This window comes from Bradysia coprophila, unplaced genomic scaffold (assembly GCF_014529535.1).
Source record: "Bradysia coprophila strain Holo2 unplaced genomic scaffold, BU_Bcop_v1 contig_350, whole genome shotgun sequence".
Classification (NCBI taxonomy): Eukaryota; Metazoa; Arthropoda; class Insecta; order Diptera; family Sciaridae; genus Bradysia; species Bradysia coprophila.
In genome coordinates, this window is record NW_023503608.1 from 507,044 (window position 1) to 533,903 (window position 26,860).

The 26,860-nt window shown below is 35.0% G+C and overlaps 2 protein-coding genes across 7 annotated transcripts in view; both read right to left on the bottom strand.

Annotated features, from left to right (window-relative positions):
• Positions 1-323: 323 nt before the first annotated feature.
• LOC119079935 (mediator of RNA polymerase II transcription subunit 14) lies at positions 324-6,140 on the bottom strand. 2 transcript variants are annotated; one of them, XM_037188037.1, is made up of 18 exons: positions 5,852-6,140; positions 5,646-5,778; positions 5,412-5,584; positions 5,220-5,346; positions 5,029-5,161; positions 4,463-4,966; positions 4,038-4,405; positions 3,771-3,975; positions 3,436-3,707; positions 3,066-3,378; positions 2,868-2,998; positions 2,623-2,796; positions 2,100-2,555; positions 1,490-2,038; positions 1,137-1,430; positions 933-1,079; positions 598-873; positions 324-516 (listed from the first exon to the last, which is right to left on the bottom strand). In XM_037188037.1, the coding sequence occupies exons 1-18, from the start codon at positions 6,001-6,003 to the stop codon at positions 394-396; spliced, it is 4,530 nt and encodes a 1,509-aa protein (XP_037043932.1). In that variant the 5' UTR covers positions 6,004-6,140; the 3' UTR covers positions 324-393. The 2 variants fall into 2 exon arrangements, with proteins under 2 accessions (XP_037043932.1, XP_037043934.1); XM_037188039.1 differs by having other exon boundaries at positions 1,490-1,704; positions 1,765-2,038; positions 3,066-3,707.
• Positions 6,141-9,719: 3,579 nt separating this feature from the next.
• The window catches only part of LOC119079937 (homeodomain-interacting protein kinase 2), a 31,707-nt gene continuing 14,566 nt past the window's right edge, over positions 9,720-26,860 (bottom strand). For 4 of the 5 annotated variants that reach the window (XM_037188043.1, XM_037188042.1, XM_037188041.1 and 1 more), the window contains exons 4-13: positions 24,542-24,862; positions 22,501-22,601; positions 20,635-20,844; positions 20,135-20,575; positions 19,755-20,064; positions 19,408-19,688; positions 18,624-19,347; positions 17,939-18,562; positions 17,718-17,860; positions 9,720-16,351 (exon numbers count right to left, since the gene is read on the bottom strand). In XM_037188043.1, coding sequence (XP_037043938.1) covers positions 17,720-17,860; positions 17,939-18,562; positions 18,624-19,347; positions 19,408-19,688; positions 19,755-20,064; positions 20,135-20,575; positions 20,635-20,844; positions 22,501-22,601; positions 24,542-24,862 — 3,153 coding nt within the window. In that variant the 3' untranslated portion in view covers positions 9,720-16,351; positions 17,718-17,719. The remainder of the gene's footprint in view (positions 16,352-17,717; positions 17,861-17,938; positions 18,563-18,623; positions 19,348-19,407; positions 19,689-19,754; positions 20,065-20,134; positions 20,576-20,634; positions 20,845-22,500; positions 22,602-24,541; positions 24,863-26,860) is intronic. The other variant, XM_037188045.1, reaches the window with a different exon arrangement.

A 26,860-nucleotide genomic window follows, 5' to 3' on the forward strand; every position in this document is an offset into this window, starting at 1 on the left:
TTACCTTAGGTACCTTCTGTATCCGTACTTCCATATGTAATGTCAGAAATTGTATGCAAAAATAAACATTTTTTAGTCAAAAAAAATATGCAAAAGATCCCCGTCCTTCAGTTGGACCAATTTCGAACTGCAATTTCGATTTCTTTCGTGGAAACTTTTCTTAATCGAATAAAATCGTAGCGACTGAAGCACTGAAGTATTCGATGACCACAAAAATATTTTTTTTGTTCTATACGCAAATCGTTTATTCAATTGGAAAAACTTTTTAGACTCTTCCGTCACTCTTAGAAAATTGTCCCTTTTGATTGATTGATGCGACCATATTAATCGAATAAATTTGATTTATTATGAAACCTTAAGATTATTGACATATCCTATTCTGATTCCTAACGCCTAATTCGGACCCTGATTGGCTCCCATACCGTAGCCTTGCGGTGCGCCCTGAACACCTTGCATTGGTGAATGCATCATTGGACTCGGACAAGTGCCAACAGCACCAGCTGGTGAAGGTATTATCTGAAAATGAAAAGTGAATTGAAGAACGTGGCCAACGAGAAATTGCAATTGGATAAGAAAACCCATCGGCAACAGTCTTACTTGATTGGGATTCGGTTGTTGTTCATTCGGCAAAGTTAGGTTTACAATTAGGTCACGTACGGCCGGAAACAATGAACATTCGCCATGATGAGATGGATATTCGGCAAAGCGTCGTAACTGGTGACTGGCCGCACTTGTGGCTATCGACTGAACGGGATCTCGGCGTTCAGCAATTTGTGTTATATTCGAACTGACATCATATACCATGGGTAACACCAGCGACACTGAATCTTTCCAATCCATTCCCGGTAGATATGGAATTCGAGTGATTTGTAGCTGTAAAAATGGTATTTGATTAGATGAAGGACCTCCGGTGAAATAATTAAATTGCTCACGAAAAATAAGATTTTCAAGCGGACAATGTGAATCGCTGGATTACCAACAGGTACAATGGGAGCAGCTGACGGTGGAACTCGCAGACAGAACATAACGTGCCACTTCAAACCTTGTAAAATATCCGGCATCAATTCGACACGAATTATCTGGAAATATTCAGGTTGTACAACGTTTCGCGATTAGTCGTGCATGCGCACACTCACCTGAATGAAGTCTTTCAACACTTGCGACGGAACATTTAACATTCTGGCAAATCCACACAATGCGTTCGGTCTGTAGGGTGGCGCCGATACACGGGACTCAAAGAATTTTTCGATTATCTGCAAGTCATCCATGCTCCATTGGTATGGTGGTTTACCTTCAGGAACATTCGGTGGAACTTGGGTGACTTTTAAGTGTAGAGATTGCATGTGCGTGGGATCCAAGAACACTTGACACTGAAGACAATCGACTTTAAAAAGTACGACGCCCGGTTCAGTTGCCGGAATCGCTTGTAACTATTGAGACGAACGAAGTATTTGTGAGCACGATACGATTGAATATGATTGTTACTTACGTATTCCTCCGACGAAATGAAGCGTTGTAATTGGCGTCGCATGTACACACAACCCAAGAATCTTTCCAATGGACACTGCTCTGGACCTGGAATTTCTGCTTGTGGATTTGGTGTAGGACGACAAAGAGAATCGAGTGCTTCGTGTGTCAATAAAGTCGGAACCGCTCCTGCCCACGATCGTGCCGGCAACACTCTTGAGACGTGCGGTGTTATAGCTGTGAATGAAGAACAATTTGAAAAATGTCTCCGTTTTTCAATGAACGTTTCAATATTACGTTGCGACTGAGATTTATGATCAGGACTTTGCCCTGGACGTGGTGATGGTCTTGGCATACTTGGAGATCCTGGCCAATTTGACGCAGCAGCTGCTGGTGATAATGCACCGAACGGGCTGTTATTTTCCGTGTGGGGCATGTACTGCATATTTGGTCCTGGTGAATGTGCCATTGGACTAGGATTTAGCGGAGACGACGGCATTATCCCAGCACTTGGTGATGGATGCGGCATATGCGAAGCCGGTGGTGATGTCATTCCAAAGTTTGGATGGTTCTGAAGCGAAAAATGGAAATCATTCGAGGAACAAGTCGTTTACTCTATGCAGTCACATTACTTGATTTATTGGGTGTGGGCTTGCTGGTGTGTGTGGATTTGAGCTCGTTGGTGGAGTAATTGGCGGTGCAAAACGCAATCCTCCATCGCGAGGACTTTGCGGTGCACGTAAACTACCGCCTAAGAATGGCGATGAACCACCGACAGAAGCTGGACCACCTTGTGTCTCTTCCATGGCAATGGGTGATGGTGGATTATCATCTTCCGACTGTGAACGACGACGATAAACAGCAGACTCGTCAACGTATTTCGATAAAAATCCTTTGAGTCCTTGGGTGGGATAGAATTCATCAACAACATTGCTGCGATCAAAGCGACTGTAGGCTCCATCACGAATCGAAACCAATCCTCCGCCTCGTAGTCGAATTTCTAGGCAATACATTGCTTGGTAGGCAATTCGTAGGAGAGTTGGCGATTGTGGTATAATGCAAAATGACATGACCGGTACTTGAGGTCTCTGTAAGAAAGTTTAGTAAGAAGTTGATGTCAAAGTCAAAAATTCTTTGAGTCATTAGATAACTTACGGGAATTCCGAGTTGCGGTATGATTGGCAGTTTTGCTATCGAGCTTAACGGTTGATACGTTTCGTGCAAAATGTGCACAATCTGTGACAAACTGTAGTGTCGATTCAAATGAGATTGAAGCTGTTCACGCATCATTGAATGTGCGTTTATAGCCGAATTACCACCGGTGAAGACCTGTCAAGGTAAAATAAAAGTTAGCGCTCGTATAACACAAATAGCTGATAAGGTAAAGGTCTAATTTATACCATTTTGAATTCCATAGCCTCTGTACACCAAAATATGTTCACAGTCACTTCCTTATTGGGCCCATAACCTAACAACAAATTATTGTAATTGTACGACTTGACCGTCACCAGATTCTGTAGATTGTATTTTTCTGCAAAAGAAACACAAGCTGAGTGTCCGGTCACTTTGAATCGCATATCGATCATTTAAAAATCTACCATTTTTGTACTGTTCAGCAAACTCATGGACAATGCTGTACAAGTAAACAATTTTCGACCAGTCACTCAGCAGCGAATTGATTGTCTTGTTCACCATATCCGACGACACCAAATCGTATTGATAATAGACAGTCCGGCGCAATCCTTGCTCACGATGATGGGTACTCTGTAGCGGCGTGCCGAAAAACACCAACTCGATGGTCCATAGTCTCGAATGATTGTTTTTGTTGATTTGCGAGCGAATAGCCACCGATAGCAACCGTTTCATTAAAGCATTCCACACAGCCTTACCGATGACCGGACTGGAGCTCATCTTTAAATAGGAGAAAGTGAACAGAATGTTTAGACTTAAGATGGTACGGAAATTTACCTTGCTCGAATCGGTTGACGATTGATCGGGTTGAGGAAGTGACAACAATTTTAACACCAATGACGTCGCATTAGCCTCAACTTGCAAACCAGAATGTGGAATATTTTGGCGACAAAGCTCTTGGGCCAGGCAGACAAACGGTAGTTTTTCGTCACACATTGCAACGACGTGAGCTAGTTCGGGTATGAAATACGCTGGGTATATCGTTTTCTGCTGTTTAGCTGACGGACCAGTATCCAAACCAGAAGATTTTCGTTTGTTCAATGGGCATTCTGCAAAGAAATGGATAGATAATTGCAGGTCCTTACTCACTGCCGAAACTTGTGATCACATACCATCAACATATGTGCCCGGGCCATGAGTAACAGCGAACGTATCAAACTCGATAAGATTTTGTACTCTAAAGTACATTTTCGGAATATCGGACTCGATTGCATCATCGTTGGGATTGTCGTCGATCGATGAAGGTTTGACCAAAGCCAGATAAAATGTGTAATCCATTTCGCAAACATTGGTCGGTCGTTCCTTTATTTCCACAATCTGCAAAAGGGGAGATAAATGTATCCGAAAGTCGTCTTTAGCATCGCTTTAGCACACCGTACCAAAATAACAGTTGGATGACGATGAAGTTTAACGAAAATTTTATGGCGACCAATTTTCGTCATTGGATGGTCGACAGTGTGCAAAAGCGGTAGGCGCTCATGCGGTGTTGCAGGTAGATGTTGAAGAGTTTTTTCGCAACGTCTTTGCGTCACCCAATACCTAAGCTCCGACACCAGATGTGGCAATTTCGTTAGATCCCCATTCAAAGCTGTCTGCAGTTCCGGTGTGATGGGACATTCCAAATGCTTCGGGACATGACACCGTAACATTCCCGTATGTGTGTCGACGGTAATATGAATCTGTTCGGCTCGTAGACATGGATTCAACACGGGAACGGTTAAGATAGCCGGTGTTCCTTGTAGATGATCTAAAATGTATGAAAATCGGTGGTAAATTCAGCATAGCATCAGCTTAGGACACGTACATTCAACATCTTTCAAGAACGTTTGAAATTCTACTTTGATGTCATTGAGACGTGACAATGATCGAATATAAACTGTGTGAACAAGAAGCCGTTCCATTGACAACAAATCGGACCGTACGGCTCTATCAGCTACCTCCGAAGATTCCTTGTTTCCAATTGAAGGTAAATGGAGAACAGCTAACGGTCGAGCCTTATCATTTGGATCGGTCTGAACGGTTAATTTGTATCCAAGTTCGGATTTTGGATCTTTGCTCGTCAATTCTCTCCAGTACGAAACGGTTAACTTTGCCCCCGGTTTATATTCGTCGACGTGAATGTTTTCATCGAGTCGATCGTTGATCAAGCGAAGCGTTTGAGTATACAGGACTTCCAGTTGAAGCGATTGACAGAAGTGATGCAGACAGTTGTAGACTTCGGCCAATGCATTTTGGTTGTCTACAATTCGAGCCTGAATGACTTGATGAATGTAAAGAACTTGTTGGGTGTGCACCAATGCTTTTCCGTCTAAAATAATCATGTGCGAAATAAGCAAGTGAATTTCCATGGTGGTCAAAGTGTATGCCTACCTCCAGTTTCTTTATCTTCTACAAGAATTTCTATTTCAAGCAGACGCCACGGTACATTTGGTCCATCGCCCATAACCGTTAAAGACACCTCGAATTCGTGTTCCACATGAAAAGTGACTCGACCGCAATCAATCTGGAATGATGAAAATGAGTCAGAAAAAGCCGATCGTGACGGAAATGACAATGAATACCTTGAACTTTCTCATTTGTGGCATTAGGTTTCCAGTTACTAAACGATGTTGAATGACCTGATTCAACCGAAGAAGAGTCTGCTTTTTCTCACTTGGTGTTATCGGATCAGGTGGAACGATCTTCTCGCTGGAAAAAAAATCAAGAAAAATGTGAAAAAATCCGGGTCGGAAAGTTAATCAGATTTCTCGTACCGAATGCAGGCTGGTAATCGCGAATAAGTTCCGGTTGTTAATATTTCAATAGCAGCCGGAATGTGAAAATTAGGTAGCCGAGCGTGAACTAAAGTTTCTCGAGCCATTCGTGCCAACATGTCGGCGGTGTCAACAAACAACATTGATTGTTTGTCCAAAAAGTTCATGATATGCTGAAACGATAATCATCGAATTGAATAGACGTACATTGCAGACATTTGGTTTCAAATTTACAGCAGATTTATCCACTTTGGACGCCGAATTTGCCCATTTAACTAATGCCAAAAGTCTGATGAAAAGCTGTCTCGTCCGCGCAGAGAAATTGTAGATTTCAATTTTGCGTTCCATGTCTGTTTTTCGTGGAAGTCTATCGGATGAAGGGAAAACATGTCAAATGTTAGTAGAACCGGGGAGTTTGTTTTTCATAAAAAAATTCGTACAATTCGGCCAACACGGTTAAGTCGTGATACGTTCGTTGTATGATGAAGTCTATGAGCATCGACAGTGATATAGAACCACCTCTGGGGCCTTCCTGTCCAGACGGCAAATAACCGGCTGGACCTTGCAAACCCTCTAGTGGTAGTGGAGACATCGTCCACACGTTTAAACAAAACGTTACTCGCAAAAACACTCCTCGGTGGATATACTTTCGACAAAACGCTGATTATAAACACTCAAATGTTACACAGACGTAACCAATATGAATGCCACCGATGACAGAACTTAATAAATAGATAATGACACAGCATCAGCGCTGCCGAAAAAAATGGCATTAAACAAATGTGTAGGTTCACTTTTTCTTAAATAATGGCGGTGTTCCACTTTTGCTCCGTCCAATATGAAAAATACTATTCGTACCACGGACTAAAAGTCTTTTTTAGCGTATTCGATTCCAGACCTCGCCTTCGGTTCTGTCTGGAAACTTCTCACACGCTAAAAAAGACTTTTAGTCCTAGGTACGAAATGTACTATTCTTCACATTGAAATTAATTGCGGCTTACCAACTTTCGGCACCCTGGACTTTACTTAAATAGTCGTAGAATGCCTCCAAATAAATTGCTAAAAATCTAGAATTCAGTTTTGGATTTTTAGAAATTTATTTGGAGGCATTCCTCGACTATTCAAGTAAAGTTTAGGGTGCCGAAAGTTGGAAAGCCGCAATTAATTTCAATGTGTTAAGTTGGTTTCACACACAATCTATACTGAGTGCGTTTATCGATTTCGGTGTCACCCGCCTTCGTGGGTGTCTTAACCTGGTTCTTTCAGAACCTTGGAAATTATTACCAATTTCGGCTTCGTACTCACTCAGACATAAGTATAGTTATGCATCACTAAACAATAAGATATTAATTGGTTAGTGCATCAGCCCGGCAAGTTGAAGGTTGTTAGTTCGTGTCTCACATATAGCGTTTCTCACCCCCCAGACACTTCGACATAAAATATACTTATGTAAAAAGCGTGGCGTTTCTCTAGAAGTATGAAATCAATTTGAATATGCTATAGACAAAATGCGGTAGAGCTCAAATGTAATAGATTTTCGTATAATACTATTACATTTCTAGTATGTATATTTCGTCATAAAATTGCTAATTTCAGCACTCTATTTTTTGTGAACCAACTTCACTACTTTGACATTGAAAGGATATTTACCAGAGTGAAGTTAGAAAATAGAGCGTAAAGTAGACATGAACGCTATACTGATGAGTAGCAACTACCTTCAGCCGTAAATCAGAGTCTCGCTCTACTTTAACTTTTTTGCTTTAAAACATAGGGAAATGATGCTTGGAAACTAAAGTTCAAATGTAATGCATTGTGTAATTCTATTACATTTCTAGTATTTACAATTCGTTATAAAATTACTAATTTCAGCGCTCTAATTTTTGTTAACCAACTTCACTGCTATGACATTTCATGGATATCTTATCAGAATGAAGTTGTATCACCAGAAAAGAATGAAGTACTGGAAAACGTTGTAGCGCCTCTAAAGGCCATCCGAGGTTTCCAATATCAGATATAATCCGACGGATCCGGTAAACAATATCAAAAAGGTGCGATATGTGGTGGATTTACTGAAATTACTGCAAATTTCCGAAATTTAACGATACAGTTTTTCGGTAAATTGTATCGGTAAATTCAGTAGAATTTTGATAAATTCAGTAAGGTTTTGGTAAATTTCGGTAAGTTTCAGTAATAGGTGGATCATAGTGTAGTCAATCATTGGTGAAATGTGCGGTCAACTAATTTTAGCCTTTCCTTTAATCAAAAACAGCTATGTTGTCGACATACATGATAAAAATAAGCAATCGACATGTGCAAATTTTACACAGACGAATTAACCGATATAAAGATTTTGTTGGGTTCCGCTTACAGTTTCTAATAGATTGATCTCCTGTCTCAATTTATGCGATTGTCGCAGACTTAACGTCATCGACGGGGTTGAAGAAAAAAAACAATTGAATTAAATTGCTTATCTGTTGGACACAGCATTTTTATTTATTTGCTATTTTTTTTAGTAATAATATATATGATATAAAACAGCCATTATGTTTGTATTATTATTTAAAATCCTAAAAACACCAGAAAAGGTACAAAGATATTGTTTATGTTAATTTCTTTTATATATATAATTTTAAGTTTTTTGTTTATTCATTTTAATATTTTTTTGTTGTTGTTTAATAATTTTACTTCTTTTGTTTTTAAATTTATTTTTATGTGTATAAATGTTGATTATAATTTTTTTTTGTATTCACTTTACTCTTTCTTCCTTTCATTTTTTGTTATTATTTTTAATCAGTGGTATTTTTTGTTGTTGTTGTTAAATTTACAATATTGGACTTTTTTTCTTCGTTTATTTTTATAATGTGAGCATGGATAAGGTAAAAAAAAAAACAATTACATCAGACCCGATAATAAAATCATATTTTAATATTTTTCTAAATATTTATCAGAGTTTTTTGTGTACGAATAGAATAGTTATTACAAACGAGTGATAAATGTATCTTTAGGCATTACGATTTGTAATTGGCACGTGACAATATATATCGTGTGCCTTTAACAACACAGAGAATATTATTGGTAAATTAGTTTATCGGATTTATTGGAATCTACCAAAATTACTAAATTTCTCTAAATTTTAAGTGAATTTCGGTAAATTTCAGTAAATGAATTTACCCATAATTTCCATATAAAAACGAATTTATCACCGATTTACATACAACGCTTCCTCTTAATATAAAGAAAACAAAAATTTTACTTTTCGTCACTTGAGAACAAAACAAAATCATTTTAAATTGCATGTCTCGTCGCATTTCACACTATAAGTTTTGTTTTTGTTTTATTTTATTTTTTAATTTTTATATATTGACAATCTTTTTTAACTCAAAGAGAAGGAAAATTATAGTCAAATTTGTGGTTACAAATAAATCATTCACCAATAATAATAGTAGTAAGAGTTTACATAAATATATAATTTTCATTTGTTAGATAATTCTTTTTTTTTCATTAATTTTATTTATGTGTAAATTATATACGTAATATTTATATAATATTTAATATATTGTTAATTAAAAAGGAAAGAATTATTTGACAAAATAATTAGATGAAAAATAAGAGAGAGAAGAAAAACAGATTTTGATTCTAAATTAAAAAATGTTTTGTGATCAACTTGCCTTTAATAATTGAAAAAATATATTTCAAGATTTCTCATAATTTCCTTTTTTTCGTAGGTTTCCTAATTATTCTTGTCTACTTTTTTTTGTTATCATCATAACTTTTAGTTCTTTATTTCTATCTTTCCCCCTTTTTTTAGTTTTTAAAGTCATTATTTACATTTTCTAATTATTTTTTGTTTATTAATATAATTTTTAGCGCTGAATAATAGCTTTTTGTTGGTTTTTTTTTTCACTTTATAAAATTTACATAAAATCCATATTTTGTTTCATCTAAATAATATTTTTCATTCTTTTAATTATATTATATTGTTAATTCACGTGGTTTTCTTCTTCTTTTTTAATTTAAATTAATTTGTTGATTAATATTAATAACGTACCCTTTTTTAAGTTTAATTTCTTTATAATTTTCATTTTGTTTTTTGTTTCCTTGTTGACTAATTTATAAAAATATTTTTAAATATAGTTTTTTCTGTGTTTTTAATTTTTATAACCTAAAACTTTATCCCTCCATTCAGTTTATAATAAAAACAAAAAACAAAATTTTTTTAGAAACGATTTTTGTTATGTTCATTTTGAGTTTGGTGAGGAAAGTGTTTCCCAACAATCAATTATTAATTTTTTTTTAAATTCTATTTTCCCAAACCACAAGAAAAAGAAATCGTATGTCCAAGCACCCTTGCTAAAGTTCTGCAGTACATGGACATTGATTGATCGTTATTAAAATATGGAAACCTTGCTTTAATGCTTACGAGTTTGATTAAATTGTTTCAATCTATTTTACAATTCGGAAATTCCGAATGAATCGTTAAATAACCTGAAATATGGAAGCGAAACAATGATGCTTGACGTAACCGATGCTGGAGAAATTAAATAGCTGACGAGACTATCTGCAATCTAGAATATTTTATATCGTTAAAAGAGAAAATGGATTGGAAAACGAAATCGTTACGGAACATTTTTTTGATATTGCCTTACGCAAGACTATAAGTGTTAAAAGCTAGGTATTAGGTCGACCGAGATCAACTACGGTCAACAATCAGTTAGACCTGAAGGTCATTCAATTCTGTCAGGTCAGTTTACCGCTATACACCTAATTTCCGAACAATTTTTTAAAACAAACATGTTCTGATTATTATAGAATAGCCAATAGTCAAGCGACAGGTGAGAATTGATCATATATCCAGATTAAGGTAATTTCAGGACCTTGTTCCCGTTCCGAGCTCTACAAACTGTTCATTCATATCAAAATTGATAGTGAAATTCTATCCATTTATGTAAGACTATCAAATGAAGGCTAAAAATATTGAGAAAGAGTAATGATTATGTGTTTCTTTTATAAACAATATTTTTATAGTGCACGAACAACATAGTAGTATTAAGTATAAGTTTAAATAAACGATCCAATTAATCAAAAATAAAATCTTAAACCAAAAAATTGATTATTTTAATTATAGATTATATTTGTATTAGGTAAAATTATCATGTAAAAATAAAGAATAAAAAATCAATAATGCCAACAATTTATTCAATTTATTATATTGTATTATCGTGCGTTATGCATCTCTCGTTATTGATAAATTGCTATGCTCGTTTTTATGTTTCAATTATTTTATGTAGTTTTGATTTTCATAAGTTGTTTAAGTTAAGCAAATAATATTAACGATGAAAAAAGAAAAAGAAAAAATTGTTTTTTATGTTGTAAAATACACACAAATATCGTCTAAAGGCTACAGACATTACTGACGTTAACAAAGTAAATATATCATAACTATACAATTAATTTGATTAAACCTTATTAATTTTCTTCTCCATCATCTTCGTCTTCTTATTTATTTTCTTTATCCTTTTTTAAAGTACAGTCTCTATTTAGTTTTTATCATTTTTTTTATATCTTGTTGTAGTGTTAGTCGTTTAATAAATATTTTTTTTTTATTTGTTTATATATTCGTTAATTTTAATAAGTCTACACCCACCCACAAATTATGCTTAAATTTTCATTTTGTTTACAGTAAAAAGCGCTTAAGATGCAACATTGAAAGACCAATTTTTTTTTTTTTGAATTTTTTTCCCCTATTGAAATTATAATTGTTGCCGTTGGTGTTTGGACTTTATCATTTTAAATTTTATTTAGTTTTGTTAAGGTTACAGTTATGATCACTGAAACATGCCATCGTGTTATCAATCTGATATTCATTAGTCCAATCATTTATATTTTGCAACTTGTGAAATACCTATGGATGTGTGTAGCAAAGGGGACTAATAAAAATAATAAATTGATAACACGGCAGCACTGGTCCATGACTGTCAAATGATAGAATGGTTTTTCGTTTGAACTGTAAGTACTACTGACTCAGTAGTGGTGAGAAAACTGTTGTTTGTATACTTGAAAACATCGGTGAAAAACTCTGCTGCTGAATTATGCGAAAAAGAATTAACACAATTATGCAAGGCGTCACTAATGTTGAAATAATCATTTTTGTTTTTCTTTCTGTTCTCTAATACCTAAACATGATCACATAGTACAAAATAGGAAAGTGTGGACCTGCGTTCGGATCGTGTAAAAAATCATTGATATAAGGAATCAATGTAAAGTGTAAGTATCGTTGAAGTTATTGATTTCCTAGAGCTTCCAACATCCCAATATACTAAACAATAGTTTGGAACCCACTCTATTGACTAAATTATGTAGAGCTGAACAAAATGGTAATATACCCAAAACTAAATAGCTAAATTAAATGTTCTATCTCCCCCCTCTCGACGAGAGACTCTCGTTTCCTATATTCAACAATTTAATTAATTATGTCATTTCCATTCCGAAATGTGTAAATCGTAATTAAATGGACAATTTATGATTCGGTTTCAATTGAAATTGCGCATAATATACACTCACACGCACATTGTTGACAAAAGAATACGAAACCTTACAAGATACAGAATATTTGTTTTTTTGTTTGTTCAGTCTTTGCTTTTGAAATAGAAATTAGCACACTAAAAACTAGCCAGTCCGTTCGTTTAATTAGGATTCTATGTTCGAATGAGCTAAGTATTTTGAATTAGCTTCACACTAACTCTTTTGGTGTAACCATAGAATCTAAGTCAAAAGTTGCAGATGGAAATAGTGAGTAAGAAAGAAGGAATTTAAAACACGAGGTGGAAATGATGCAGTACGAGCAGAGAAAAGCGACTACTACTAAAACTAAAAATATGTCCCCGAAAATAACGTAAATATGAGAGAACAACAGGACCCTATCAAATAATTCACAGAAGAAGCTACACTCGCACTCAACTTATGACTGTGAAGAAACGACATACCCATACTTTGGTAATATCTGTTTCTTCGCACTCATACGTTGAATGGTACGCACAGAAAGTGTGTGGAATGAATTATGACGTCAAATTGTTTTCCCTAAAGTATTTTCGACAATTACTTACAAATACAACTGATTAACAAAAGCCGAATTTACAACGTATGTATCAGATTCTTCTTTTCAATACCAGGAATTATAAGTCCTACAATAAAGATTTTGCGAGCTCTTCTATTTTGGGATGAACGATATTGCTGCTCATTTTAAGATGAACAATGTCGGATCTGAGATGTCAACTCAAATCATATGAAATTCTGGTTTCGAATTTGTTTTTTGATAAAATTTGTAAAATTTGTAAGTAAAGCCCGATAAAGAGCCAGTCCTCAGCTCTGAGCTGTTAAATTAAGTTGATTTCGTTTGAAAACCGAATTGATGTAAAAAGAAAAAATGACAAAGTCCGAACTTTCTGTAATTTCTAGCCCGAAACCATATCTATAGATTGATGATTTTTTTTGTATACAAAAATATCTAATTTTCACAAAACATATTTCCATTTTTAAAATCTTTTCCCCGTCGCGTCTCCTCTACACCCACAATAAATTTTCATTGAACAAAATTCTTTCGTTTAAATTTTCTATTATTTTTCATTTATTTTCAGTTTTTTTTTAAATTTTGCTGCACTCTATAGGTATTTATATCCCCACTAAAATTGTTTATTTATATATTTATGTTAAAGTATAAAAAATATGCAAAAATATTTTGTCAATATATAATCTTGTTTTTCTTCTTGTGTGTCATTTTTTAGTTTAATTTGTATTTTCTTTTAAATTTTTATTTCTAATTAATTTACATTAATTTCTAATTTTTTATATTTTCCATCATTTCTCCCTTCTGTTATATATATAATTTTTCATATTTGTGTTGTTGTTTAAATTTAATTTTTATTTACATTTCACAATTGTGTTGAATTCATTTTCTTTTTCACTTTTTGTATATTAATAAGTATAATAGTTTAAATAAAATAATCGAAAAAAAAAACATTATCTAAGTAATAACCACTCGCTATTATTTATCATATAATAATTAGGATTTTTATTTTTTGTTTCATTTCTGTTTAATTTTATCATATTTCTTTCAGTTATTCTCATTTTTCTTTTGACAACAATGCGATTAAAATGTTTAGTTAGATGTGAGTAAGGTCCCTACAATATAATAAACCAGCGGTCGGGACATTCTTGTGAATCTGTAAATTTTGTTCTTTTTTCTAGACGATATACTACTAACAACCTGAGTTTATGTCCAAAATAGGCTCTTTGTGAAATTTCCATAGACAACACTGTGGTAAACCAAAAGTGCACTCGGTGTACTTCTTAAATTCATTTTTAACATCGGTAACTCTCTCGAATATATAATTTGAGAAATTTAAAGGAATTCAGAAAGAATTGCGGAGTTCAATGACATCAAAACAAGACCTATTTATAGGACAATCATCACTAAAATTCAAAAGTACTTTTCTTTAATTCCTAAAAATTTCTAAATTTTTCAATTTATGAATTTAAGAGTTGAGAAATTTTTTTGTAGAAAACATAAATAAAATACCGATGCCACCACCGAAGGTGTGTTATTTGCCAACAGTTAAAGAGAAGCTGTATATGTCACGCCACTGGGATAAACATGAAAGGTCTTCTATATAATCCTAGGTACTTTGTCCTACCATGTGACCTTAATTTATGGCCCGTTTAGCATGTGACTTTTTTTGTCACGATAAAACTTGTGAACCGTCCATGAGTATGAGTAGCGTAATATAAATTGTCAATACCTCGATTCCAGTCAAAAATGACATAAATTTAACAGCCCTGAGCCTTTACCCTTACAAAAAATATTATCTGGGCGTATCAATTTACCCGAATAAAATTACCTGACATCTGTTACATTTATCAGTACTCTCGGGAATTGAGTTAATCAGGGCCTATTTTTACGAATTTAATTCCTCAAATTTCCATAAAATTCTTTAAAAAATGCTTAATTCAGAAATTTAGGTATTTTTAAGCATTAAATCCCCAAAAATAGGCTCTGGAGTTAACATAAGAGCAAACAATTAATATAGGAATTGGTATACGTAGTTAATTGGGTAATTAAGAGAATTTTTGATAACAGAAATCTTGTACCCAATTGGCAATACAACTAACCTGACCAAAGATGCATTAGATAAATGATCATGATCATGTGCATCTTGTCGAATAATTCCTGAAAAGAAAATAATTTCGTTCTTTTCATTCATTCACATAGAATAATATTTTACAAATTACAAGAATGTGATCCGGTCCACCAATAATAATAATAATAATTTCGTTAAATTTGTTTTTTTGTTTTTTATATCACTAAATCTAAACATCTAATCAGAATAATAATTTTTCTTAATTTTTAATTTTCATTAGAATTTCCATATATGCTTTTTAAAAAAACCATTAATTCTATACAAAAAGAAAAATTGAAATCATATGTACAAATTCCTGATAAGTAGAAAACAAAAAAATTATAAATGAAAAATCTCTGGTTGATCACTCTTTTATTTATCAAAGAAAAGAAAAAAACGAAAAAAAAACATTTTTGTTATTTATCTTTCATATCTCACTTTAATGCAATTGATAAGGCAATATATATATAAAAATTTCATTTTGTTTTTCTTCGGTTTTTTTTTAAATTTATTTTCTGTTAATTTTATATTATTGAGTGGCGGTGCAAACATCTATAAATCGTTAGATTCTAAATTTATTATTTTTATTTTATATACAAAATCACTTATTTGACGTACGTACGTAAGGTAACTTAGTCTATATAATTCCCCATAAAATTTTGTAACATTCCCTTAATTGTTAAGCAAAAAAAACTAATATAAAAAAAACTGTGACACGACTACTAAATTTGTCTGTCCGTGCCTAATTAAACCACTCAATCGAAACATTTTGCATAAAATATTAAACAATAAAATATTAAATTTATTCAATTCTTATGAACCCTCCATCGTCACCATGAAGTGTGAGTATGGAGGGAAATACTTTTTATTATATCAAAAAACATGCGTTCGATTTTCACAAAATAACCAAGCGGGTAAAACTAGATCGTTCATCAACGAAAGTTAATTAGAATCATTTTAAAAAGAAAAATTATGAACACGAAAAGTCGTCCAACTTTTACTTAAAATTCAATCAAATTTATGATTAAAAAATCGGGGAAAAATTTTTATTTCTTGTTCCGGTAGCCAGTGGTCATACTACCATTTGGCGAATGAATCAAAATTTTTGGAAGAAAATATATAAATCAAATTACGTTCATTTTTTTTGTTTCACGATCTGCGTTCGAAACGTATAAATGTTCCTGCTCCTCAAACTTTCTGTGTACAAATTGTTCTGTGGTTAGATTAATCCGTTCGAAAAATCGAAGTTCGTCATTTTTAAGCCAATTTATACGTTTCGTTTCTGTGTGTTCAAAAGAAAATGTTCGCTTCCGTTTTTTTCGGAAAAAAACAAACAAAATCATTAAAATGTTACACACGAGCAGAGAGTGTAACACCATACAAACATGAATTAATAAATGTTTCTCTCTGTTTGTTTTTTAGGCCAATATTTTCCAGTTAGTTCGTTTTTTTTTCATATATAGGTTTGATATAAAATATTCCAATATAACGAAACTTTTAATCCCCTAAATCCACTAACTTTTTTCTATTTCTATTAAATTTCCCATAGTAGTTTAAAAAAAAAAAAGATAAGAGAAGATTAACAAAAGTAAAATATTATTTAAACTGCTTCATCTTATTCTGATGATGATGATGATGCTGATACTTTAATTATCGTCACTTATGCTTTTGATTTACCAAAATGACAACTATATCGAGCGGCAATGCCAATATCACTGCATTGTCGGCTCTTTTTTAGCCATTGATGTCAAAGGCATGTATTATTAACTGTGAAAAATAAGAAATGGAAAACTCTGGTTAATTTTAATGGTTGAAAGAGTCTACTTAACGCCATAGTGAGATAAAAAGGGCATTCTTTGACGTCAACATATGATTTGCTTAGTAAAGTGAAATAGCTAATGGACTTTTTAAGGAAATGGATTTTACTATGCTGGAGCATGTAATAAGGCTATTACATGTATAGGCAATAACCTTTACATCACTCGCATAGTAAAACGTCGTACTACACACGGAAAATAAAGTGATATCTCGTATCACGATGAGTAAAAGTACCTCGGGCTGCCGCCCTCGGATACTTTTTCTCATCTGGATACGAGATATCACTTTACTTCCCTTGCATAGTAATGTACTATTACTCACTAGGCCATCGGGAAAATGCGTCACTTCTTCCTTAACACATGCGTAAAAACTCATTTTCCTGGGGCTTAGTGAGTAAAATAACTTACGTAATTGTTTGGAACTTCGTATTTACCTTGTGTGGTTGCATTCTCGGTCCTCAGCTCGACCTGCAAACCCCACACTTGGCAAAATAAAAAGTTCCCAACAACACCGAAAGTCACGTTTTCGTGTGATTGTTGACCTCTGCCTCGCCTCGGATCAACAAACTTCACTAGATTGATGTTCACAATAACGACATATGATTGAATCGGTTATTAGGTTGCGTCTTGGATTTAGTACCGATAACGTCTCTTTCTCTGACATGTAATTGTACGTTGGTAATGTCATTCAGTCAGTTAGGCGAAAAGCCCGTTGACGGTATGTGTAGTCTTTTATCACTTGAACTGCCTCTTTGTTTATGTTTTCAAAAATGGTATGGTGAATTGATGTTTACGAGGAGAAAAACGGCAAATAACACCTCGCACATATGAGAAACGTTGCATTCACCTCTGGGAGAAATAGGAAATTCCAACTAGAGTAAAATTACGGCCCTCCCTTCTGGCAAAGCGCCGCTCTTTGTTTGATGAGAATTGTTAAGTGGTGACTTATATGCTCGTAGTACACTAAATTCATAATACCGATGAGATCTAGGACAGAGGTAACACAACTCTATTTCTAATTTTGGTTTATCAAGGCATCTACTCTGAAACTACGATTTCGTTCGGGACCTGGTGTAGCTTAGGTTTCGACCATTTATTTAACCTTTTACAAACTGTTAGTCGTCATAAAGCTTTACAGCAAAATTAGTGTTAAATGAAACGAAGTAAAAGATTTTCCTTCAAATATTGAGCAACTCCTTGAACAAGATTGACGCTTGGCGTTTTTGAAACATGAAAGGTAAAATCTAGTTGTTCCATTGGTACAATTTCCATCGGAAGAAAATGTAAAATGTTATCAAAGAAGTCGGCAAACTTACCCCTATTCTCCTCCAAACCATAAATTTGCAGTGGGGTAATGACCATGCTTACTAGCAACTTGACCAGGACTTAATGGTGCAAATTGACTATATTGCGCTGGAAATTGTATATGCGCAGGTAACGGATGATGAGCTGGCAGAACCTGCAAAGCATACAAATTCACACATAAAATGTAAAAAATGTCAATCACACCGTTCTGAGCATGACAAAGTCAACAAACCTGTCTGCTCGATCCATTATGTGCTGGCGGTGGCACAACACGATTGTAACTCTGATATGGTCCCTGAGAAATGAAAACCGGCGGACGCCGATACATGACTTCTGGTTGGGAATAGATGTCTTGTTGTAATACACCTCCGGGCGATCCACCCAGTGGAGTATTTGATTGGTATTGCCGATAGATCGGTGTGCCCCATGAACCGGCACCGACGTTTTTCGAATGCGCAATTGGTGGTGGAGCTTGTTGCGACGTTACATACGGTACCGAATCACGTTTATGATGGTTATGATGTGTGGGTAGTGCCCACGATGAACGTTTGTCCACTGGGGGATAGTCGTATTGCAATTCGGCCGGTTCTTGTTTCGGCACGTGCAATTGATTAGATGTTGCCAGTAGACATTCGTTTTGAGCCATAGCTAGAAGGCGCTTCTTTTGCGATTGTCCAGCATGTGGCTCATATTTGATGTGAGTGTGGTGCTTCGGGCTGTTACATCGTCGGTCCTCATTGTCACTGTCATTCACCGTTACACAGGAAATGACGTTCTTTCGTTGTCGGTTACTGTTCGACACATTGCTGCTGCTGGAGTGGTGCTGTGAGGAATGATGTGGCTGTTGTTGATGCACCTGTAAGATTGATGGAATGTGTAAAGACAATAACAAAGGCAACAGGAAGACAAAAGCGCACCATTTCATTTTTGTGGTAATTCACTTGTTGCTGTGACTGCTGTTGATGTTGCTGTTGTTGCTGCTGCGTCTGCTGATGTTGATTATGTTGCGACTGTTGCACAGAACCAGTTGATGCTGAATGAACCAAATGATTTTGACTAATTTGATGGTTGTGGCCATTTTTAGATCCATTCGATCGACATGACGAATTCGACGAATCGTAGTTTCGTTGCGCCTTATTGTTCGATGAATTTTTAGAACTTTGCTGAGGAACATCGGGTGATTCATCTTCGCTATCCGAAATTGTAATAACAGCAGTTGGTGATGGTGTATCATGTATGGTGATCGTTTGTTGCTGTTTGATACTATTGTGGCTGCTAGAGTGGCTTAACGGATTTGCGTTCGATGTGCAATTATTGTTGTTGGACGATGAGTACAAATTGGTTTGGGTGCTGCCTGAGTGTGTGTTGTTACTATTATTGTTACTGTGGTGATGATGATGATTGGTTGACGAATCGTTTTGATGGTTGGTCGGCATTTGACTGTGTTGTTGCATTTGATTCGAATTCGAATGATTTGAATTATTGTAATAGTTGCCATGAGATGAATTGTGGTTTGAACTCTGGTGATACTTTGGAGATACATAGCTTCGGTTGTAACGCTGATGAGGTGGAGAGCTTTCTTTGACTCGTTTTTTGACCGGTGACAGTTGATTGTTTTCTTTCTTGTCGTGACGCGGCACACTAAAATTGAGAAATTTAATATTACGATCTTGTCCCGGTGCAAGGCTGGTCAACACATACACTAAGTGATGAATTGGTGATTCTTTCTTGGGTTCATGACGTGGTATGCTCAGATGATGTTTAGTATAGATGTCGTCCATACTAAGGAACGGTGTTGAGTCAACAATCAGCGAATGAGGAGCTGATTGTTGTGGCCACGACGGCACTAATGCAACCTGACGGCCACTTTGTGGCCAGGCAACATTCGTTTGAACCCTGTTCGTTAAAAGCATTCGCTGACCAGACGATGGTTCCACCATAGAGACTGGAACAGGCACATTAACATACTGTTGGGGAGGAACCTCCAAAAATATTACAATTTATTTAGAATGAACATCGATAAACACTCAGAATTAAAGATTATTTACTTGAAGTGGCGGCTGCATTGCTGTTCCACCAACGACCACATGTTTCGTTGGACTTGGCATCGCCTGATAGCCGGGTTGACAAAGGATGCTCGATACCAATTGATGCTGGAATGCATGATCGCTACGGGCATTCGCATACTGTCGACCGACATTTCGACCACCGTATATTTGGTATAGATTATCATACGTTGTGGGACGATCACGAACTAAACGTTGAACTTGATTGGACAGTTGGTTGTTGATCGTAAAAGTCATGTTCTCTGTGGTATTTGGTACGAAATTTGTAACCAAAGTTGAGGTTGGTTGTACACTGAAAATAATTCAAAATAAATTGATTGAGGATGGGTGCTCCAATTCAGCGTGAAGTAAATTCGACTTACGTATGGAAATCGCTGCGACGGCACACTTCCATCATCTGAACGGACGCTTTCACATTGTTACAATGTGCATAATCTACCAAATGCGTCAGCGTTGTAAAGGCATGGTTCAATGCTTCCGCTGGTGTTATTCGTCGCTCTTGATCGATGGTCAGCATTCGTTTCAATAAATCGATAAATTCCCGTCTATCTGTTTTTTCTGCCAGCAGTTGTCCACCCTCCAGATCCGTAGGAACATTCACCTGTCCAATATCGTCTAAACAATTAAAAATATATTTACGAGCCTCTTTGCTTTTCGTGTTCGTTTCGGCCTCATGCTCTTCGGGCGTTTTAAGACGCCAAAACGGATATGTTGAATCGACGTCTCGGTAAAAGAACTTGGCCGTTTTGCTAGCACTGTTGAGCATATGCTCGGTTGGTAGTCCCTGTGTCTGCGATATGTACCTGTTTCGATGCGATTCAATTAGTGAATGAGTATTTAGATGCATCTGTGTCACACTAACCGTATTTGATCATATTCAGATGATCCCGGATACAAAGGCCAACCGAGAAACAGTTCAGCGACAACGCAACCCAACGACCACATATCGATCGCTTCACAGAACGGTAGTCCAAGAATAATTTCTGGGGCCCGATAGTACCGTGATTGTAAGTAGGTGTTGCAAACTGTTTTGCTAACATGAGAAGCACTTCCAAAATCGATCACTTTTACCCTGGAAACAGATGAATTATGAGATTGTTTGAATATCATACTGTTATCAGTCAAATTGAACATTTGGTTTCAATGGGTTAATAAACTTCTTTATTATAAATGAGCGACTGTTGAATTTAAATCCCGGAATCGGGGGGATTAACGTGTTTCTCCTGCCTAGTAACAACACTTTTTCGTGCTTTGATTGGTTTAAATTAATGATGAGTTCCGACGCTTCTAGCAAAATGATTTAAGAAAAAGAGTTAGAAAAAAGTAGTCACGTTTAAGATCATTGATCCATTAAATGACCGGATAGCTCAGTGGCTAGCCTTCGACGAAAACCGAGAGAATTCCGCACTGTATCTTTCTAGCGTTTATATCGCATAGGTGAACTTCACTGAAGCTTCATAATTTTGGTAATTGCAGTGTGTTTGGTTACTGCAACAATGTACACACTGAATGACTCGTATGACGTAACCCAAATACCATGAATTTGTGTTCATATGTCTAGCCCACATTTAGTGGTTGCATACTTTGAGCCGTGGTTCGGAGTCACTGAAATGTGACCTTAACCGAGTCGGAATAATCATACAGTCTGAGCCATCTAAATAAAGAGATTCGGATTTTCGATTCCCTCTGGAGTTGTAATTACGCACCATTGTAATAAGAAAGTGATGTAACATTTTCACGGGTTCTATTCCCCATTAATTTTAATTAGCTTTCAAGACTTCGTTACTGTTGACGGCTTTACAGCCGTTACTCTGGAAGACGCAAAGAGTTTACAAATTATAACAATTGGTAAGCGACTAGAAGACTCGTGTATCATCGTGACTCTCAAGGAAATTGTTATTGTTGGAGGGAATGGTTTCTATGAATGATGAATTCTCGCAGTAACACGAAAGTCGTACTGGATATAGCATAGTGGCCATGGCTAAACCGACTGAAAAGGCGAATATTTATACAAATACAACCATTACAGAAATAATGTTCTGATTTAAAATCATACGCGTTATTTAACACGTGAACCAGAAATGATTCTGTATTCAGTCTGTATAATGTCATTCAAATGATGTTTTTCTGTAGATTACTTTTTTTTTTACAATTTATGACCCAAATGTAAATGTTACTACTCCACAGAAAGAAAATTTCTAATGAATCCGTTTAACCTTAACGTCCCACCTATAGACCAGTATATATTTTACATTCGATGTTAAATACAACACAGAAATTGGGTGAGTTAAACACCATTTTTTTTTTGGTTCGAAATTGAAAAAGCTTTACATCTTTTATGAAAGATTAATTGGATTAGATATTGATTTTGATTCGATAACCTTATATCAATTCATTACACTGTAGTACGTGGCAGTATAAATCGAAAAAATATGAGATTTTTTTCTGTTCCATACTATTATAGCAGTTCAACGATGAAGCAACATTGCATATAGCAGAATTTTATTTATACGAATTGAAATAAAATAAATTGCAAGTGGAAACATTATTGTGTTTGAATGTTTGATGCAACTTTGTTATTTATGATGTTTATTGCCAACTGAAGTATGTATATTGCAGCATTTAGTATACACATTATAACATACAATCCGAACAATTTTTGTTTTGTTTTTGTGTTTCTTGTGTAAATGTTAACAAAAACAGAATAAAACATAAATAGCATAAATACCTGTACGGTTGACGACTCGGATCAACCAGCATAATATTTTCGGGCTTCAAATCTGCATGTATTAAACCGAGCTGTTTTAATTTTAGCAAGGCTGTCAAAACCTGAAATTAGAAAATTTTATAAATAAAATCATTTCGAGGCGATAATTCTGTTTCGATATGCCTATATCACATGCTAGAGTTATCGATAAATCGTGTTTTTATTACACTCATGGAATTTAATAGATCAATGACTAATAAATAAAATTATAATTATACGCAACGAGCATGAGTATACGTGGAAAAAAACATTAACATAAAAATGCCATAATTTGAGCCGTTTTTTTCGTTTTGCATTTCTGTCTCTATATACTACGGTTTTGACACGAAATAATATTTGCTCAACGAATTATTTACAACATTAACGAAAATAGATCGCGTCGGGTTTTTATATAATGAAAACCCCATTTTAAGTCATGTTATTTATCCGTCCAAAGCTTTCCACTTTCCATCAATATTACGTTGAATTATTGGTTTTAATGTGATTGGCTAATGTTTACATGGTTTCGTCGACTCAAACGGCAGAATCATTTTTTAAAGTGAGTCTTCATCAGGGTCATTGCATGATGGTAAATAAAAAACATTTCCTACAATTTCCTTTTCTCTGGTTCCAGTATTTCCTACTGTGTCTTTACCTCACTGCAGAATCTGTTTTCCTAGCAGTTTTAAAGTTTTTTTTTCACCAACGAAAATTATCGAATTCAGATCTTGTTTAACCTTTCAGAAAAGACTAATAATGGGTTATCGACAGGCAGGACAAAATTAAATGACGACAAGTGTGGGTAACGTGACCTTTGAAATGCATGTTCAAGCGAATGAAGTAATAGATTTTGTGTTCAACCCTAGGTCATACTATGAAGTAACACATTTAATCAATAAGTGATGGATAGCCGTTTGTAAACGAAACTGATGGAAAATGTATTAGTATAGTCAGTGTCTCTTTGGCGTATCAAGTCATTATCGTGTGCAAAGATACGAAGCAGAAGAAAGATGATGTGTAGTGAACAATAAATTGGTCTTTACGTATGGGTTGTTCAACAACACTGTTGTTGTTAAAAAGTATGGACCTTCTTCTGATTATCCTGATTATTATTTGACTAGAAAATTGGGGGTATGCCGGACGTATCATTTCCAGTATATCTCCAAATTTAAAGCTTGTGGGAAGCCTGTCAAAAATCAACATCATGTCGACGACCTTTCACACAATGTGATAATTAGAATAACGTCAAATAATGTTCAGCGTTTAGTCGAATCGATGAGATAATGGGTTAGAATAATAAACAGCTCAATCGATATAGTTTGACGAAAAACCATTAAATAAATCAAATTCAATTGTCCGCAATCATTGAATGTAAATATCGTCGGCATATAAAAATTGATTCTAATTGTTTGTCGCAAAAAAAGAGCTGTAACATCAAGTACGATGAACGAGTTTTTGTTTTTCTTCATTTTTAAACAATTTCAGACACTAACGACGACACTGTCAATCTTGACAAAAAGATTTTCGGGGAAAATAATTTTACTCGGTTCATGTACGCAATTTTAATGAACTGAAATTGTTTTATGCTAATTTAATGAATAACAGCAAATGTTTTGCATTTATTAAAAGTTTCGAACGTGCCGCTGATATTCGGGTCTATTTACATATAATACGTTACACGTTATTGGTATACGGTTAAACTCTCTCCATTTATTCCGATAAGGAACAGGGAGCTTATGAATTATACGCAAAATGATGTAGATTTCGCTTCATATTAAAATAAATAATAAAGAAAGACATTGCAATCTACCGTGTTACACATGTGCGAGTGTACAAAATCGTACAGCATAACTTCACCGCCATTATTATACGTCTTTCTTTCATCAACATTCAATATGCATATTAAATAACGCGCAAATATCATCAAAACCGTTTCCACCGAAACGACGAACAAGCAACATCATAAAAATAAGCAGAACGTACACAGGCCGAACAATAATGTAAAAAAATGTATTGCATTTACCTGTTGCAGAATGGGTCTAATGAACTTTAGCGGCAAAGGTGAAAATTTATTTTGCTTGAGGAAGTCATACAAATTTTGCTCCAACATTTCAAATACGAGACACGTGTGATTCTTATGCTGAAAGCATTCGAACGCACGTACGAAATTGAATTCGTCCGCATTTTCCTGGCTCAATCGAGACAGTATCGACACTTCGATTTGACCCTGTCGTGCATAAGATGGATGATTTTTTAATATCTTTATGGCAACGATGTCGTTTGTGCCACGTTTCCAACACTTGACAACCTGACCGAATGTGCCACGTCCCAAGAACTCCAGTACCTGTAAAAAAATTAACAAAATTAATTCAATCGATAAAACATGACGGTTCCGTTGGTGCAGATCGTAAAGATTATGTTAAACTTAATGGGATTTTGTAAATTTCGTAGATTCATTTCACTTATTCGGTTTTGGTATTATAAAATTTACTTTTCATTTTAATGAATGCCTTTGCTGACTATCCAGCACTGAATTGATAAAAATCGGTAATTTTACATTGTTGCGATGTTCGCTTGTATTAGGTGAATTATATGTGCAACTTTATATAGCTGAACACAGCGATTTCTCAATTAAATTTATCATTTGTGAAATACATTTAGGTGTGGGCGGTGAAAGGGTATTATTAAACAGAGCTCTCTCTTTGCTTTTATGCACCAGCCAGATACATAAATAATTTTATTTGATTCATTCAGTTTTTTTTTCTCTCCTTTATTTATTTATGTCGTGACATTTTTCATTATTTTATTTGATGGTAGAGAAAATAAAAATAATTGCATCGTCTGGTTACTGCAGCCAGTTTTCAGTGTTATCATGTCTTGTGTGATGGAATAAAATTTCCATTTACCATAGATTGACGACAGTTTTGTCATTTCATTTTACGACATCACTCTAAATTAACATTGCCTGTATCTCGATGCATACTGTAATATAAAACTGTAAAATGTGATTTGTATGACGAGTCGGGACGACATACGGCTTCGTTAAAAGTGTCAACGAAATGAGTTGCAAGTAATCAGATAGTCTCGATGAACTTTCCGACAAGCACTTAAAGCTCAGCCAAAAATCTTTTTTTTAACATGAAAGGAATTTATTTTCTGTTTTCTTTCATTTTATTAATTAGTTTGTCCGATTGACCAAAAAACTCAACGTTTTTGATACGACTAGTCAACTGCCATCGATAATAATTACAAGAATTAGCGATATTCTCTTATATAGAGGAAAATAATGATAAAAATAGTGAAGTAATAGATTTTGTATGAACATCAGTATTTATGGAGATTTCATCGTAGTTCTTCAATTATTGCTAGTACAAACAAACTGTTTGCAAATCGCCTAAATTATCAATAGTTTCAAAAAACCCTATACACACCCCATTGTTTATCAACTTATTACAGCACGAGTAGTATCTTTACTTTACACATGTCTTAGATTATCTAACTGTAATCGAAACAGAATGGAATGTCACAATCGTTCCACACGTAAAATGACTAGAGAGTGTGATCATTCTTTAAAGAAACCTAAATCTGCACATTTGCACACTCTAATGTATACAGACTGTTCTTTTGTGCACAATATGGACACTAAAATATGTTTACCAAGACACCGAATGTACGACAACAAAAAAAAATTCTATTTCATCTTTGCGTAACTCTGAAACAGACATTTCAAAAATTATTTATGTAAATGTTTGTAGATGTTTTTCTTAAATTCAAAATAGACCGACTTTGCTATATAGAAAACCATCGTAAAACAAAATATTATTTTTTTCTCGAGAACAGAAACGTGGAAGGTTTAGTACCGTTGGAAGCTGTGGGAATAATATTTTAGATTAACTTTACATTTAGGTATGAGTGTTAACAGCACAGCGGTCGTCGGTGAGACAAGACAGAAACAGAGAAGTAATTTTCAGGTCGGCGGGAATTCAACATTTGGAAATAATTTTTGCCACAAAGTCATATGTATTGCTGAAGGGAATATCACAAAAGACAACCTGATTAAGATGGGGTAAGTGAGACGTAGTTAATACACTTTTTCTAGAACTGCACCTAGGTCCTAGGTTTGTTGACAAATTTCTAATGGAAACAATGAGAAGAATTTAAACTTAATTCCAAGATGCGACATAATCTCATTCTATATTTTATGTAGTCATGCTAGAAATTGCCTAAAAGTCAATTGCGGAAATGACATCTTGTAAAGCCGGCCACTCTTCGTCTGTCGCAAAACTTTACAACTATCCGCTAAAACGACTTCTCTACCTAAAATAAAGGTTTCATTAGGTAC

What these genes read in the sequence shown, in the direction of transcription:
- LOC119079935 (XM_037188037.1), bottom strand. Translation starts at nt 6,003, where the DNA reads ATGTCTCCACTACCACTAGAGGGTTTGCAAGGTCCAGCCGGTTATTTG. An exon ending in CCAAAGTGGATAAATCTGCT is followed by an intron (nt 5,585 to 5,645) that starts GTAAATTTGAAA and finishes TTATCGTTTCAG; the next exon opens with CATATCATGAACTTTTTGGA. An exon ending in AACAACCGAATCCCAATCAA is followed by an intron (nt 517 to 597) that starts GTAAGACTGTTG and finishes TTTCATTTTCAG; the next exon opens with ATAATACCTTCACCAGCTGG.